This window comes from Prionailurus bengalensis, chromosome C2 (genome assembly GCF_016509475.1).
Source record: "Prionailurus bengalensis isolate Pbe53 chromosome C2, Fcat_Pben_1.1_paternal_pri, whole genome shotgun sequence".
In the NCBI taxonomy this organism is placed as follows: domain Eukaryota; kingdom Metazoa; phylum Chordata; class Mammalia; order Carnivora; family Felidae; genus Prionailurus; species Prionailurus bengalensis.
In genome coordinates this window covers 596,569-613,917 of record NC_057350.1, presented here as the reverse complement: position 1 = coordinate 613,917, position 17,349 = coordinate 596,569, and the positions used below count along the sequence as shown (strand labels likewise).

Below are 17,349 nucleotides of genomic sequence, written 5' to 3'. Positions count from 1 at the left end.
TGGGGTGGGCACTTCCAGTCTGCAAAGCCACCTCTCGTGGCCACTCCAGCAGTGTACAAATACCTCAAACCTGAGGTTCACCTCTGCCCCGCCTCTCAGGGCACTCTCAATCCCCCTGCAGGGACCCCCCAAAGGCAGACCATACCCCATCTGCCTTCTTCCCGGGCACAGGCACCCACACAGCCATGGCAGTGCAGGGTAGCCACAGGGCCCAGGTGAGGAGATGCCCAGATCTTGTGGATCCCCAGCTGTGTGGGCTTCGGGACCCCACCCCTCCAGCATCAGCCCTGGAGCAGCCAGGGGAGCCCAGAGACCCCGGAGGCTGGGGGCGGGCCAGGCCATCTCCAGCCACGACTCCCCCATGTGGACGCAGACGATGGCTGCTCCACTCCCGGGTCCAGCACGGTCACAGGGGAGCCCCAGCAGCACCCGGCAGACAGCAAAGACCCAATAGAAACATTCCTCCGAACCCGGCTCCTAACGCCAAGGCTCACCCAGAGAGAGCCTGCATTCCAGAAGTGCCCACCACCAGTCCCTCCTCCAACAGCCCAGGTGCCAGACCTGTGTGTGCCCTGCAGAGACCCCCAAAGTCAGAGAGTCCCTCAGCTGGGGGTCGGCGTCCGTGGCTGGAAGGGGAGGATGGCGTCAGTTGTGGACTGAATTGTGCCCACCCCCAAAATCATAGGTAGAAGCCCCGACTCCCCAGCACCTCAGAATTAGCTGTATTTGGAGACAGGGTCTTGAAAGAGGTAATAAAGCTAAAATTATGTCTGTCATAGGATGACCCTAATCCCCTCTGACCGCTGTCCTGAAGAGGAAATCAGGACACAGACATGCAACGGGACAAGCATGTGAGGACCCAGGGAGAAGGCTGCACCCACACGGCCAGGAAAGGCCTCAGGAGGGACCAGCCCTGCCACCACCTGGACCTCAGGTGTCCAGCCTCCAGCATGAGGAGGAAATAAATGTGTGTTGTCCGAACGCCCCTGGTCTGTGGTGCTCGTTACAGTTGCCCAAGCTGTGCCCTGAGGTGCTGGACACCTGGGACACCGGAGGCTGTGAGGACCGAAGGACGGTCCTCACACCACCAGCAGAGAAGTGACCAGAGACCCTCTACTCGCAGCCAAGGCCAGGAAGGTGCCAGCACCAGGCCCTGGTCCTCACGTGGGCCCAGAAGGTCACCTGTCCTCAAGACCCCAGGAGAGACAGGGAACTGATGGCTCCAGCAGGGGTCAGGGGGTGGGGTACATCCAATCATCCCAAATAAATAGCCTCCCAGGAATCCTCACAGCTGCATGGGCCTTATTCTCTATCCAACACGCTGCTGTCACCTTCTTGAAATTCCTACTTTTGAACAAGAGACCTGTGTTTTCATTTTTCACAGAGCTCTGCAGATTCTATTGCTGCCCCCCCAGCATCCGGATCCTTGCCTCAGCCTCTCCGTTTGGGGAAACCAGCCACTGGCCCTTTCACAGGAGGAGACAGACCTCAGAGGATGGTAACGGGGTCATGGGGAAGGCCCTGAGGGCCGGAGGGTCTGGGAGCCTGGCCAGAGCCACAGCCCCCTGCCCTGGAGGCTCGGTCCTGGCTTCTTTCCACAAATACCAGCAGGCACCTCCTGCTACGCCCTCCACGCCTTCAAAGAGCCAAAGGTAAAGGTACACAAGAAAACAGATGATTTTAATAAAGTGCCACAGTGCTGCACGGGGGTGGGCGGCAGGCGGGCCGGGTGTCCGGGGCGCGGCCCGGTTGGTGAGAGGCGCCTGTGGCCCCGGGCGCCCTGTCGGCAGACCGGGCCCCTGCCCCGGGCCGGAGGGGACACGCAGGAGGCACGTGGCCCCCGGGTTTGGAACAAACATGTTTATTGCAGCCGAGGTACGGCGGGTGCGGGCGGGCTCACCAGGCAAAGAGCGGCTTGCGGTCCTCCTTGGAGAGCTCGCACAGGCAGGTGAGCAGCAGCAGCGCGTCGCCCAGGAACTTGGGGGGCACCACGTCGATGACCAGCTTGCGCAGCGCGGCCGGGCTGCTGTGCAGCGGGTTGGCGCGCAGGTCGGGCCGCTGCTTCAGGATGCCGTAGGTGTTGATGAGGAACTCGCTGAACACCGGGTGCACCTCACGGTTGTAACCCAGCCTCTCCAGGCGCGCGGTCAGCATCAGGTAGCGGTGTGTCAGCTCACGAAGCTTCTTCTCGTCCACCGACCCGTCCAGGGACTTGATGGACGTCTGGGGGTGGTGGGGGTGGGCACAGCGTGGGCGTGGGTGGGGGTGACAGGGGCCCCAGGGCAGGGAGGGGTCCTCACAGCAGGGAGGGGACTCCAGGACAGGGAGGGGACCCTGGGGCCGAGAGGCACACCTGCTTGATCTTCTCAGGGATGTTGGACACGGTGAAGCCATACAGCCTGGTCACTCCCGGGAAGACATAGGCCAGGATGCGCCGGTCCAGCTGGAAGGCGATCTCCCCGACGATGCGCCCGTCCTTCTCAGCGCTGGAGAAGCCCTGGATCTCTGTGAGCAGCGGGGGCAGTGAGCCAGGCTGGGGGCTCCAGGACACGGACGGTCAGGGGCCAGCCGCCTTCCTCCTGCCCGTGCCCCAGGATCTACTTTGAGAAAAGGACCAACCTAAACGCAGCTGCTGTAAGTTTGGGGTGAAGCCACTGGGGCCTGGGCGGGGCTTCCCAAAGGGGCCCAAGCATGATGAGGGCGCATGGCCTGCTCCTCCCCACTGCTGCTTCCCCTGCCCTCCACTGTGAGGGCAAATACAAATGGAAAAGAAAACCTTGACTTTTCTGTCACCAAAAAGGAGAGAGACCTATTCTCTTTTCCCTCTTAGAGCAACCTGAGAAAGCTGTGATCCTGAGTCCTCTCTCTGTCCCTTTGAGATGGACAGAAATGTCTTTAAGAGCTTGTTTTACAGCCCAGGACTATTTGTGTTGCCCCTCCCCCAGGGGATTCTGGCCAGGCACCTGGGTCAAGAGTAGGCCCTACCAGAAGGTCCACCCCTCTGACCAGGTGCGTCGGGAGAGGCTAGGTAGGCGTGTCCCCTCATCTCCTGAGGGCGGGGTGCAGGTTGACTCAACACGTGTGTGACCCATGTGATTCAACATGTGTGTGCCCCGTGTGACTTGACAACACGTGTGCCCCATGTGACTCAACACACGTGATCCATGTGACTCGGCAACACGCTGACCCATGTGACTCGACAACACGTGATCCATGTGACTCGACAACATGCATGATCCATGTGACTCGACAACATGTGTGCCCCATGTGACTCGACGACAGGCATGATCCATGTGACTCGACTACACGTGTAACTCATGTGACTCAACAACACATGTGATCCATATGACTCGACAACAGGCGTGACCTATGTGACTCGACAACACGTGTGATCCATGTGACTTGACAACACGTGTGATCAATGTGACTCGACGACAACGTGTGTAACTCACGTGACTCGACAACACGTGTGATCCATGTGACTCGACAATACGTGTGTAACTCGTGACTCGACAACACGTGTGTGCCCCGTGTGACTTGACAACACGCGTGATCCATGTGACTCGGCAACACACATGACCTATGTGACTCGACAACACGTGTGATCCATGTGACTCAACGACGTGTATAACTCATGTGACTCGACAACACGTGATCCATGTGACTCGACAACACGTGTGACCCATGTGACTCGACAACACGTGTGTAACTAATGTGACTCGACAACACATGTGTGCCCCATGTAACGGGTCCGGTCCGCCTGGCTGTCTTGGCAGCCTCTGCATCACAGGCTGGTTTAATGTTTACTTGATAATAAAACTCTTCCCTAAGTTTGTGGAGAGGATTGCTGGGTGGGCAGGAGATCCTGTCTAACTGTCTTCCCGATGTTTCCAGGCCCAGCAGCCACCCTCCCCCCCAACACCTGCTTCCAAATCTGCCCTCCTACAGCAGCCTCTGTTCATTGAGCAGCAGATAGGCGGCCACGCCTTCAAAACCCTGTGCTCTCTGAAAAACACGCTGCCAGTTACTACCGTTGGATGAATCTGACATGGAGAGACCCAAAGTGAGGGGGCCTGCATCAGAGTCAGGCAGAGCCTTGGCGCTGGGGACCCTCCACCTGACCGGGGCCCCCAGACCCCTGCCGCTTCCACACTCTGCTCTTTCATCCCCACGAGAGACACTTAATAACAGAGCCATCTGTAGAGCCTTTCCTACAGCCCCTGTGGCTTTTCCAAACCTGACTGCGATGCAGACCCTCCAGGGCGTTGACCGGGTACAGCCCACGGGGCCCACCCAGCAGGCGGGCAGCGCACGCTCGGACTGGGTCCTGTTACCCGCACACAACTGCACCCTCCGGAGGCTCAGGCTCCAACACTCAGGACACCCCACACCAGCCCAGGGGAGCCTCCCGTGTGGCCATCTGAGCCGTGAGCGCTGCGGAGCCCCAGGACCAGCCATACCTGTGACCCATACAGTTGGCCCCCTCCTGTGACTGTGTCGACATAACTGCTAGTCCCAGAAAGCTGCCAGGTCACTCCCACCACAGGAACACTGTAGCCCCTCCCAGCACATAACAGCCAGTCAGCACAGGCTTATCAGCTCCTTCCAGGACAGGCTGGACAGCCAGAGAGGACAGGCCGAAGGGGTAGGGGACTGTGCTTTCACTCCCTCAGCGGCACCTGCAGGCACTGAGCGGGGAGTCCATGACCGAGGCGCACGGGGCACAGTCCATGTGGCTCTGCAGGCGGGGGTGGGGAGAAGGAAGGGCCACAAGGGTGTGGATGCAGATGGCCCAGAGCCACATGTCCCCCAGCAGACCCTGCGAGGAAGGCCTCGGAGCTGTGGGGCCCTGGAGCCAAAGGATCACCGGGTGGGGAAAGTCGGATATGAGCTGAGACGGTGCAGGGCTCCAAGGGCCCAGGAGAAATGCTGGGGTGGAATGCCGGGGAAACGGGCCACAGAGGGTGTCGGAAAGTGATCTGGTGTCACTCAAGCAGCTGGAGCGGCAAGAGGGGCAGTGGCTCCCCACACAGCTCTGGACCTCAGGAGGTGAGCGGGTGAGGGAGGTTCCTGGCAAGACGCCCCCTCCCAGGAGCACCACCTGATGGGGATTCGGAGCCCTCCGAGGCATCCTGGGGGGCGGCATCTGCTTTCTTTCCCCAGGAGCATTTTCTGGTCCCTCTGGGACTTCATTCATCCTCACCATGATCCCAAAGGGGCCTCAGACCCCACTTACAGACAAAGGAACTGAGGCATATGGGGCACAATGCTTCCCCGATCATTTAAAAATGTTTTTTATTCAGATACAATTCACATCCTATAGAACTGAGTCTCTCAAAGTACACAGTTCAGATGTTTTTCTATATTCACAGTTGTACAGCCATCACCGCAATCAAATTCCAAAATATTTTCAGCACCAAAGCGATACCCTGTACCCACTATCAGTCACACAGCGCTCTCCCCCCAGCCCCGCAGCTACCAAACTACTTCCTGTCCTTATGGATGTATCTATTCTGGACATTTCATGCAAGTGTAGCCACGCAGCAGGTGATCCTCGGGCTGGGCTGGCTTTCTCTCAGCTGTTTCCGAGGTGCCTCCACACTCCAGCAGGTGTCAGCACAGCATTCCTATCTGGGGCAGAACCAATCCCGTTGCGTGGATGGACCACATTCTGTTCATCCCTTCGTCCGTTGAGAGGCCTTTGCGCTATCATGGACAACGTTGCTATGAACATTCATATAAAAATTTTTGTGTGGGGGCGCTCAGTCAGCCAAGTGTCTGACTTCAGTTCAGGTCATGATCTATCTCATCACTTGTGAGTTCGAGCCCCACATTGGGCTCTCTGCTGTCAGGCAGAGCCCACTTCAGTTCCTGTCTCCCTCTCTCTCTGCCCCTCCCCAGTTCGTGCTTTGTCTCTGTCTCAAAAATAAATAAAAACATCAAAAAAAATTTTTTTTAATTTTGTGTGGACAAATGTTTTCAGTTCTTTTAGATACATATACCCAGGAATGGAATCATTGGTAATTCTATGTGTAACTTTTGATGAAATGCCAGACTGCTTTCCACAGCGACAATGTACATGGGTTCCGATTGTCTCCACATCCTCTCCAACACTTGTGCCGGTCCCTCATTTTTTTATAGCCATCCTAGTAGACGTGAAGTGGTTTCTCATTGTGGTTTCATCAGTATTTGGCTGCTGACTGAGGATTTGGAGCATCTTTTCATGTGCTTATGTGTCATCTATACGTCTTCTTTGGGGAAATATTCATTGTGTTTTGCCCATTTTTAATTAGATTGTCTTTTTACTGTGGAGTTGTAGAGAGTTCTTATATATCCTGGATACTAGCCCCTTATCATCTGATTGACAAATATTTTCTCCCACTCTGTAGGCTCAGTTCACTTTCTTGAAATGTGTTCCTCTGAAATACAAAAGTTTTGGGGCGCCTGGGTGGCTCAGTTGGTTGAGCATTCAAATTCAGCTTAAGTCATGATCTCATGGTTCATGAGTTTGAGCCCCGTGTCGGGCTCTGTGCTAACAGCTCAGAGACTGCTTCAGATCCTCTGTCCCCCTCCCTCTCCCTCTGCTCCTCCCCTGCTCGTTCACTACCTCTCTCAAAAATAAATAAACATTAAAAAAAAAAAAGATTCTCCTTCCGCCCCTCTCCCCTGTTCATGGACTTTCTCTCTTTCTAAAATAAAAAATCAATAAATACAAAAATTTTTACTTTTGATACAACCCAATACATATACTTTTCCTTTTGTTGCTAATGCTTTTGGTGTCACATCTGAAAATCTATTGCCAAATCCGAGGTCATGAGATTTTTCTCTGTGTTTTCTTCTAAGTGTTATATGGCTTTAGCTCTTTTAGATTTTTTTAGGTCTTTGATACATTTTGAGTTAATTTTCACATGTGGTGTGAGGTCCAGCTCATTCTTGTACATGTTTGTCCACTTGTCCCAACATCATTTGTTGCAAAGACAAGTCTCTCTCTGCTGACACAAGTCTTGGTGTCCATGTTGCACATTAAACCTGTAAATGCCTGGGCTTATTTCTGGAACCTCAATTCTACTTTGCTGATCTCTGTACGTCTGTCTTATGACCACCACCCTGCCTGGATTCCTGTAGCTTTACAGTAAGTTTTGGAATTGCGAAGTGTAAGTCCTCCAATTTTGCTCTCCTTTCTCAAGATTGTGTTGCCTGTTCTGGGTCCCTTACATTTCCACCTGAATTTCAGGAGGAGTTTGTGAATTTATGCAGGGAAGCCAGATGGGATTGTGATGGGAATCACGTTGAATCTGCAGGTCAGCTTGAGGAGTGCTGCCATCGTAATGATGTAAAGCCTTCTGGTCCCCAAACATGAGATGTTTTTCCACTTATTCAGGCCTTCTTTATTTTATTGCCGCAGTGCACTGTAGTCTTTAGTGTTCTCCTTCCCTAATCACTTTGCGAGGCTGCATAAGTACCCAAGAGTTCAAGCTGAAAACCAGATTGACTGCACAGCAGTTTGTCAGGGCAGATGAAGGCCATGAAGCTCAGAGTGCAAATTTCCCCTTCTATATTCATACACTTCTCTAATCAGGAATCAGTCTCTCTTACCATCCTGTTCTGTCTTTAAAGCATAAATTGGATGGAAGAAGTGATATATACCTGAGATGTTCTAGCAATCATTTCTAGTCCAACCTTGGCCTTCCAAGATTCAGCCAAAATCTATTCTTCACAGAAAAAAGTCAACAATATTGATAAACCTGTAGCCAGACATATTAAGGGAAAAGAGAAAGAGGACAAAAATTACCACTATCAGAAATTAGAGATGGTCTCACTGCAGATCCTACAGATGTTAAAAGGATAATAATGGAATACTAGAAACGATTTTATGCTAATAAATTTGACAGCTTGGATGAAATGGACTAATTCCTTAAAAAACACAAAAGCTCACTATCGTGAGTGAATTGCCAAAGCTCCCTAAGAAGAAATAGATCATTTGAATAGCTGTATATCGACAAGGAAACTGAACTTGTGGCAGGGGAAATATTCCTACAAAGAAAATTAAAGACTTGGGTGGATTCAGTGGTGACTTTTACCAAACATCTAAGGAATAAATGATACCAATTCTACATAAATTCCTCTACATAATTAAAGAGAATGGATTACTTTCCACCTCATTCATTGAAGTCAACATTAACCTGGTACCAAAACCAGAAAATGACATGAAAAGAAAACTATAGACCAATATCATAGACAGCAAAAATTCTCAACAAAATTTAGGAAATTAAATCCAAAAATACAAAAAAGTATAATACGTCACGACCAAGTAAGGTTTATCTCAGGAATGCAAGGTTGGTTTACAATTCAAAAATCAATCAATGTAATTAACCATATTAGCTGAAACAGACTACAAATAAAAACCAAATGCTCATCTCAGTAGATGCAGAAAAAGCATTTCACAAAATCCAATATCCATTCATTATAAGAAAACTAGGAATTAAAGGGAACTTCCTCAACCTAATAAAAGTCATCTACAAAGACCTGAGCTAACATCATACTTAACAATAACAGACTGAATTCTTCCTAAATTAGGAAAAGATAAAAAAGAAAAAGTCCACTGTCACCATTTCTTGCCAATGCAATAAGAAAAATAAAAGGAATACAAACTAGAAATGAAAAAATAAATTTGTCTTTATTTGCAAATGACACAATCATATATCCTAAGGAATCTACAAAAAGCTACTAGAACAGTGGTGCCTGGGTGACTCAGTCAGCATCCAACTTTGGCACAGGTCATGATCTGCTGGCTTGTGAGTTCAGGCTCTGCATCAAGCTCTGCACTGGCAGTATGGAGCCTGCTTGGGATTCTCTCTCTCTCTCTCTCTCTCTCTCTCTCTCTCTCTCTTTCTCTGCCCCTCCCAAATTTGTAAGCTCTCTCTCAAAATAAATAAACTTAAAGAAATCTACTAGAACAAATGAGTTCAGGGGGCGCCTGGATGGCTCAATAGATTAAGCCTCTGACTTCAACTCAGGTCATGATCTCACATTTCATGATTCATGCCCAGTATTGGGCTCTGCACTGACAGTACAGATTCTCTGTCTGCCTCCCTCTTCTCCCTGCTCCCTGACACTCTGCCTCAAAAATAATAAATAAAAACATTTAAAAAAATAAGTGAGTTCAGTAAGGTTGCAAGATACAATATTTTTATTTTTCAGGGTTCTCCAGAGAAATAGAAACAGAACCAACAGGGTGTGTGTGTGTGTGTGTGTGTGTGTGTGTGTGTGTGTGTAGGAAATTGGCCCACATGATTATGGAAACTAACAAGTCTCAAGATCTGCAAGGTGAGTTAGCAAGCTAGAGATCCAGGGAGACTGAAAATGTTGTTCTAGCCTGACTTTAAAGGTCTGAGAACCAAGAGAACCAATGGTGTGGTTTCAGTCCAGAGCACTGCAGGCTTGAAACTCAAGAACATATTTCAGTTCAAGGCATGTTTCAGGTCCAAAGGCAACCAGGCAGGAGGAATTTTCTCTTCCTTGGGGTAGGATCAACCTTTTTGTCCTATTCAGGCCTTGAAGTGATGGGATGAAGCCCACCCACACTGAGAGGGCAATGTGCTTACTCAGTCTATTAAATGTTCAACTCATCCAGAAACACTCTCACAGAAACACCCAGAATGTTTGACCAATTATCTGGGTAGTTCTTTTCATGGCCCAGTCAAGTTGACAAATAAAATTAAGGATTACAGGAGTAAATACACAAAAATCAACTGTGTTACTATATACTAAAAATGAGCAATCAGAAATTGATAATGATAAAGGCAATACTATTTCCTATAGTATCAAAAATGTGAAAATACTAAGAATTAATTTATCAAAATGTGTAAGATCTATACATAGAAGACTATAAACACTGTTGAAAGAAATGTTTAAAGAACTACATAAATGGAGAGACACACAGCATTTACGGACCCAAAGGTTCAATATTGTTATTATTAATAAACTGTTAATTTCCCTGAAAACTGACCTAATCAATCTGTAGATCCAGAGCAATCCCAATCAAACTCCTTGCAAGCTTTTTTGCGAAGTTGGACAAGTTGATTCTAAAACTCATGTGGAAATGCAAAGGACCTACAATAGCCAGGGCAACTTTGAAAATGGAGAACAAGACATTATATGAATGACGATCTTACTTTAAAGCTACAGTAATAGAGACCATATGTACTGGAATCAACACAGACAAATAACACAGCATGGCGGGGGGAAGGTGTCCAGAAATAAACTTATACATATATGAATAGTTGATTTTTGACAAAAGGGTCAAGGCAATTCAATGAAGAAAAAATAATCTTTCTAAACACTGGTGTTGGAAGAAGCCAACAAATGCAAATCTCATACCATGCACAAAAATTGACTTGAAATTGATCAGAAACCTAAATGTAAAATCTAAAGCCATAATACTTCTAGAAGAACACATAGGAAACAATCTTTGTGACCATGAGTTTGACAAAGATTTCTTAAATAGGACACAAAAAACATGAATTGTATAAAACAAAAAAAAAATCAATAAACTGGACTTTATCAAATTAAACAGTTTTGCTCTTTAAAGAACACTTATGCAACTGAAAGGCCAGAGAGTGGGAGACAACGTTTGCAAGACATACACCCAGAAAAGGATTTGTATCCAGAATATATGTAGAACTCTGACAACTCGATCATAAGATAAGCAAGTCCATTTTTTTTAATAGGCAAAAAATGTCCACAGAAGCAGCCCCAGACCCTGGCCTCCCAGCCACACTCTCCTCCCTCTGCAGGAAAATGGAGAAGCTGTGCCCAGCTGGTCACCCAGACTACTGCACCCTGGTGCCCGCCCCTGCCTGGGCCATACCGTTAAGGTAGTAGCTCCTTCTCGTCCTGTCCCCAGACGGCAGGCTGCTCTCTGAGAAGCACACTTTCTTGGGCCGGACCATCTCCCTGGGCTCCAGCAGGGTCTTGTCTGCCAGCGGGTCCTGCAAGGGGTTCAGGAGCGGGGACAGCTTCCTGTCAGTGCCTCGGGGTGCACGCAGCTCTGGGGGGCTGAGGAAAGCCTTGAAGGGCTCCTGGGAGGAGGTGGCACAGCCAGGGGAGGCGTCATCCTCACTGGAGATGGGGGCATGTGAGCACAGCAGGTCCTCCAGGGAGGACGTCTGCAGCTGGGAGGGTGCATCAGGGACGCCACTGAACCTTCCAAAGTCTGCACCTGGGACGGGGAGGGAGGGCAGGTCAGGCTGTGTTCCTGAGACATCCCTAAGGAGGGAGAGAATACAGAAGAACATCCACATACCCAGCCTCAATCTGTGACACCCCACCCTGTGTTTCAGAGCCCTCCTCCTCCCTCTAGAGAATATGACACTGTGGGTGCCCAGCCCACCTGAGGAAACCACCAGCCTCAAGTTTATGGGCATGGCAAGCACACGTGCCCCCATGCGCTTCCCACCCACCTGGGAACCCACACACAATACAGAGGGACTTGCTTATGCTTTTAAATGTACATAAATGGTATCATCCTATACATGTTTTATCCTGCAAAATACCTTTTTGCTGCAGCATTTTTTTGGGAATTCATCCATATTGAATCATTGGGTAGCTTACCTGATACATTTAACCATTTCTTGGCACACATGGGCATGCATCCATGCACGCATGTGAGCGTGCACCCACGCATGCGCGCGCGCGCGCGCACACACACACACACACACACACACTCAGAAATTTTCATATCCACTGCCCTGTTGATAAGCATGGGGATGATTCCTGTTTTCCTTGAAAAAGCAAAGCTATAATCAGCATTCCTTAATGTGCCTCCTTGCTCAAAGTGGGCAAGGTGTGTGCTGTTTATACTGTCTACACTGGGCTCAGGTGTGTGCTGTTTAACCTCCTCTGTATTCTACATCAGTGGTCCCCCGGCAGAAAACAACACATGGCTTTTCCCTAATCCCTAGTGATAGTGAACATCATTTCATGTGCTCATCGGCCCCTCAGGTTTCCTTTCTGTGAATTTTCTTTGCCTTTTCTCTGCTTGTTTTTTTGGGGGGAGGGGTAGTCTTTAAAATTATTTGTAGCAGCTTTTTTTGTCTCCTGCATACTAATTCCTTGTTGATGAAAAGTGTTGTGTCTTCCGGTGGGTGCCTTGCTTAGGTCTGAATCTTTTTTATACTGACTCTCATGCAGAAGTTTTAAATTATAATGTAGTCAACTTTAACTTATCGATTCTTTTTGATTTATAAAATCCTTTCTTACCCTCATGTTATAATCTTGTTCTCCTGGCAATAAGGTAAATATATACTTGAGAAATAGTGTGTTTTAAGAGCTATCATGAAAAATTATATCCTAAAAGATGCCTCCTCAGGAACCAACTGATCTATCTCCAGCAATGATTTCTCAGAAAAAAATGTTCAAAAAAAGACATCCATTAGGATGTGTCTTGCCTCCTGTTGCCCATGTGGCCAGGAGAAAATTGCATTTCCTCAGAAGTAAAAGCATTCTCCCAAGTAACAATCACATCGAGGAAGAAATAATAATAAAAAACAATGATTACTGAGAAATAATGAAAATCAGAACATTATATATTAAGACATCAGTACGTTTACAACTGTATTTGGATTGAGATTAGTAATTTAAATGCTTCAATTACTTTTTAAAAATCATCTCGGGGCGCCTGGGTGGCTCAGTCGGTTAAGCCTCCGACTTCAGCTCAGGTCATGATCTCGCAGTCCGTGAGTTTGAGCCCAGCGTTGGGCTCTGTGCTGACAGCTCAGAGCCTGGAGCCTGTTTCAGATTCTGTGTCTCCTTCTCTCTCTCTGCCCCTCCCCCCGTTCATGCTCTGTCTCTCTCTGTCTCAAAAATAAATAAACGTTAAAAAAATAATAATAATAAATAAATAAATAAATAAATAAATAAAAATCATCTCAAAATTAAACATTCAAATCAAGATATGAAGAGGAGCTCTTAAGAAAACAATGAACACGACCGCGAAATACACCACAGACAGTTCTGTGAAAGTCTACAAGACCACGAAACTGTGGAAAACTACCTTAGGGAAGCAGAAAACATGAAGAAATAAAATTGGAAATGAGAAAAGCAACATAAGAAAGACCAGGAAGAGGTCTGAGTTACAAGCAACCATTATACACAACTGCATCGTCACTAAGATTTCAGTAACAGGAGAACTCTTGCGGGAAATTATTTTTCAATGACTCAGTAAGAAGTAGAAAAACTAAATGGACCAGTAAGCAAAGAAGAAAAATCTAGAAGTTATAAAACAATTATGCTCTGAGGGCTGCAGGCCTGGGGGCCTAGTGGTAAATTCTTTCAGGCTCCAAATGATTCTTAATCCCTATATTACATAAATAAGTTTGGAACACTGAAAAAAATTAAAAGATGCTTCTTGATTGAGATTATAACTGGTCACAAGTCTGGTATCAAATCCCCAAACAGAGAGCCCACAGAAAGAAGACCAAAGCCCAGATCCAGGTAGGAACAGAGTCCCCAGATCCTGAGCAAAGACCCATCCTAGCGAACACCAGGACAGACAACAGGAGCCCGGGGCCTCCCGATGGAGCAGGCCAAGGGCAGGAGCTGAGGGCACCCTACCAAGGCCAAACAAGGTCATGGAAACTGAACAAAACAAGCTGTTTCTCAATTTTTCTTGTTCTTTAAAAAGAAGGACTAGAAGGGTCCTCCCAGCACCTAGCCTGCATGCCCCTCCACCCCCAGGCCCAACTGCCACCAGAGCCAGGGTTCTGGGAATACCAAGGGCAAAGACAAAGGTAAAATTAACAGGTATACACACTGTCGATCTCATTTAAATCATTTGCACACAGTGCGGTTGTAGACTCAGAAAACAGACCAAACTAACAAGCGTAGCACACAGGGCACACAGGCAGCTGAGGAAGAGGTTGGTGTGCGAGCCTAGCCACTATGCGTGGTCCTGTGGGTCAGGAGGGCACTGGAAGGGTGCAGAGGACACAGCAGCATCTATTTCAACAGCACAGGGCCTTTGACCCAAGGATTTCCCGGCCGTTACCCCAATGGCAGGTGGCAGGGGGCTGGAGGGCACCACCTGGCCTGGCGCCGGGCTGCTATTGTGGGGAACCCCTGCCCTCCACCCTGAGAGTCGCTCCAGCGTTGGAGTGCACGCCCTGGATCTAGAAAAGAAGACCTCCAGGTGACAAAAGTAAGGTGGACGGAGGGGGCAATCAAAGTATAGAACAGTTCAACCGTGTTTAGGGGAACCCAGAAGATCCCCCGATGTGCACATGAATATCCACCACAAATTTCAGACAGAAACCCAAGAAAATGTTGACAGTGGCCCCCTTTGGGAGCAGGGCCAGGAGCACGAGCTTGGCCTTGTATGTTACATCCTCTTGGGGTATTTATAAGTTTGCCAGGAGCTCCTGTTGTTGAATGAAGAAAACAGGTTTTTAAAGCACATCCTGCGTTGAAGGCAGACGTTAAGGGCCCGTGGGAAACATGAGCCATTGCTGGTGGCAGTTCCCTTCTGTTCACAAATGTCTGCTGCTGTGTTAAGTAAGAGTCGTTCCAAATTCCAGTCCCCAAAGAAGGCTGAGGGTTGTGGCCAGGCCCGAAGGCAGCGTCCCAGAGCCCCGGGCATGGGGGTGGCCCCTCCCTGAGGATGGTCAGCCATGCTGACGTTGGCCCACGCCCTGCAGCAAGGGCTCCAGGCCTCCGTGTGGAAGGCTTGGTGGTGTTGGGCTGGCCCAGGGGGACTGGAGCTCCTGCTAAGACTGGTGTCTGGCAAAAGTCTGGGATTACTAGGGGTGACCCACAGGCAGGGGTGCTGGTTGTGGTCCCAGAGACTCTGCCCTGACCTAGGCCCTGACCAGGGTCTCTCCAGGAGCAGCCCGACCCTTGTGAGTCCGCACCTCTACTAACCAGGCATGGGAGGGAAGGTGAGAGAGGGAGGGCCCCAGCATTCCTGCCAGTACTGACACAGGGGTGGCTCTGAGCCCTCAGAGGTGGCCCCAGCCTGACCCAGTTCTCAGGACAAAGGACAATGAAGTCACACTGGGTTTGACTCTTGGCAGTAACCATAGCACCTATGAGGCTTGGTGACAAGTGCCTTTTGCAGCCACTGCACAATGCATCCCTGGTGGCCCAAGAAGGCAGCACTGACCCTCTGTGGGATGTCACACAGGTGACAAGTCCTGGGAGGTCAGTCCCTCTTCAGCAAGTTTCTGGTGACAAGCATGTGCCTTGGCCTCTGGTGGGAATTCAGAACTGGTGGGGATAGGGCTTTCTCCAGCTGCCCCTTGGGGCGTCATTGTCCTCTTTCTGCCATCCTCCACCCCCACCCTCTGCTTGTCCAAGCTCCCTCTTCAAGGTCCTCCTTGAGGCTGAAAGACCCCAAGGACATGTTTGCCCAAGGGGCTTTGCATCCATGAGCTCTGTGCAGGGGGCTGGTGAGTAGCAGCTAGTGAGGTGGGGGGCTAACCCCCACCCCATATTCTAGATGTGGCTTCGTGGCCCAGAGGGCCTTACCTGAGGACACACAGGAGAATGGGGAACTGGGTCTTGGTTTACTCAGACCTGAGGGATGGGAAGGGGCCCGAGACCTCACCGAACAAGGCCCCTGCCGGGGCACAGTGGCCTCACCACAGCTCCTGGACCCCAGCAGCCAGCTGGGCCCTGCTGTCCTGCCTGTAGCCTCACCTGCGCTCCCGGGGGAGCTGTCCTCGGGGTAGGCGGGTGCCTTGGGGAAGAGCAGGTCCCGGCTCCCAAGGCCACAGCGCTCCTGGCAGCTCTCCCTGAGCAGACGCTTCAGCATCTGGTTCTCCTTCATGAGGCGCACCTGCTTCTTCAGGTCTGCATTCTCACTCATGAGCCTGTTCATCAGCTCACTCCCCTCAGCCATGGCCACGTCTTTAGGTGCTCAGGTATGGGCCTGCGGCCCCATGGAGGTGGAAATCCAGTGCCGTAGACGCTCCAGAAACAGCCCTGGAGTTCCACCACTGCCTGGCCTTCCGCAGCCTTGTGATGTCGCCCTTAAAGAGCCAGTGCCACCCCGGCCGTCGCCCGTCCCACCCGCTGCACCCACAGACCTCGCCTGGGCCGGTGCCCACAGAGCAACACCTCCCACCAAGAGTGAGTGCCAAGAACACAGGGAACGGACAGGAGGAATGAGGACGGGTCTTGAGGGGAGGGCAGTGAGCTCAAGAGAGGAATGTTCCGGCACCTTCTAGCAACAGCCAGAGCACTGGGCTGAGGGGAGCATCGGGCCATCCACACCGTGTGGCATGTGCAGACCTCAGGGGGATTCTGCCTTTACTCCGCCTGACTCATGGTGTCTCTGCCCATGAGTGGCTCCCCATTCTGGGGGGTAAGCGGGATCCCCCAGAACCGAGGCTGGTGTCTGGTGTGCAGACACGTATTAGGGTGCGCACCTGGGACACACACTTTAAGAAAAAGGGGCAGTGGGGCAGAGGGAGGGGAGCTCGGGTGCCCCCAACAGCCCACAAGCCCCGTGGACTCCAGGAGGGCTCTGATCTGAAGGGGCTGGCAGTTGGAGGCAGCCTGCTGACCACACTTCCCTCGTAAGAAGGGCTGGACTGTGAGCCCTGAGCGACCGGAACACTGACTGTTACTGGACCTAACTGAAGACTCCCCCTGACCGGGCACAAGGGCTGTGCGGACCAATCACACACAGACCTGTGTTTGTGGAGTCCTGCCAGGGTGCAGATTTCAGTCCTCAGGTAGTGGGACCACCAAAAAGCCACCCCAACACCCGCTCTTCCAACTAACTACTGAGGGCAATAAATGCACTCAGCACTGTTTCCTGGCTCTGGAGTTCTTGGTCGTGCTTCTTGGCAGCCGTTGAGGCACCAGAGAGATCATCTCCTGATCCTCTTAGGAAGGGATAGAGTCCAAACAAGGAACCAGCACATCCTCCATCCTTCAGCCCCAACACCCAGGGTTCCCCATGCCACATCAAGGGCACTCGGGGTACAAGTAGAAGAAAGCCATTATTTTCCCCAGACTGCCAAGTTAGCATAAGGTTCCTTCAAGGAGAGAAAGCCTTGAGTCGGGTTTTGTGGAAAAGATTTTTTTTCTTTTTTAATTTTTTTAAGTGCTTATTTATTTTTGAGAGAAAGAGAGTGTGAGTAGCAGAAGGGCAGAGAGAGAGAGGGAGACACAGAATCCAAAGCAGGCTCCAGGCTCTGAACTGTCAGCACAGAGTGTGATGCAGGGCTCAAACTCACAAACCGTGAGATCATGAGCCAAAGCCGGACGCTTAACCCAGGCACCCCTGGGAAAGAGGATTTCTAAGTCCCAAACGTCCCTCATTCAACCTGAAACAGGCCCAGTGTC

The 17,349-nt window shown here is 50.2% G+C and overlaps 2 protein-coding genes across 3 annotated transcripts in view; both read right to left on the bottom strand.

Moving 5' to 3' along the window:
- Window positions 1–1,659: 1,659 nt before the first annotated feature.
- On the bottom strand, window positions 1,660–16,127 carry SPATC1L (spermatogenesis and centriole associated 1 like). Of its 2 annotated transcripts, XM_043593379.1 has the most exons (5): window positions 15,694–16,127; window positions 11,082–11,221; window positions 10,871–10,991; window positions 2,354–2,505; window positions 1,660–2,223 (listed from the first exon to the last, which is right to left on the bottom strand). In XM_043593379.1, the coding sequence occupies exons 1-5, from the start codon at window positions 15,893–15,895 to the stop codon at window positions 1,897–1,899; spliced, it is 942 nt and encodes a 313-aa protein (XP_043449314.1). In that variant the 5' UTR covers window positions 15,896–16,127; the 3' UTR covers window positions 1,660–1,896. The 2 variants fall into 2 exon arrangements, with proteins under 2 accessions (XP_043449314.1, XP_043449313.1); XM_043593378.1 differs by having other exon boundaries at window positions 10,871–11,221; window positions 15,694–16,125.
- LSS (lanosterol synthase) overlaps window positions 11,118–17,349 on the bottom strand; it is a 46,293-nt gene continuing 40,061 nt past the window's right edge. The window contains exon 23 of the mRNA XM_043593373.1: window positions 11,118–11,221. The gene's annotated coding sequence lies outside the window, so the exon portion shown is untranslated. The remainder of the gene's footprint in view (window positions 11,222–17,349) is intronic.

Coding starts and splice junctions, on each gene's coding strand:
- SPATC1L (XM_043593378.1), bottom strand. CDS start 15,895: ATGGCTGAGGGGAGTGAGCTGATGAACAGGCTCATGAGTGAGAATGCA. Junction 2,506..10,870: donor AAGGAGCTACTACCTTAACG/GTATGGCCCAGG, acceptor CGCTGCTCACAG/AGATCCAGGGCTTCTCCAGC. Junction 2,224..2,353: donor TCCCTGAGAAGATCAAGCAG/GTGTGCCTCTCG, acceptor CACCACCCCCAG/ACGTCCATCAAGTCCCTGGA.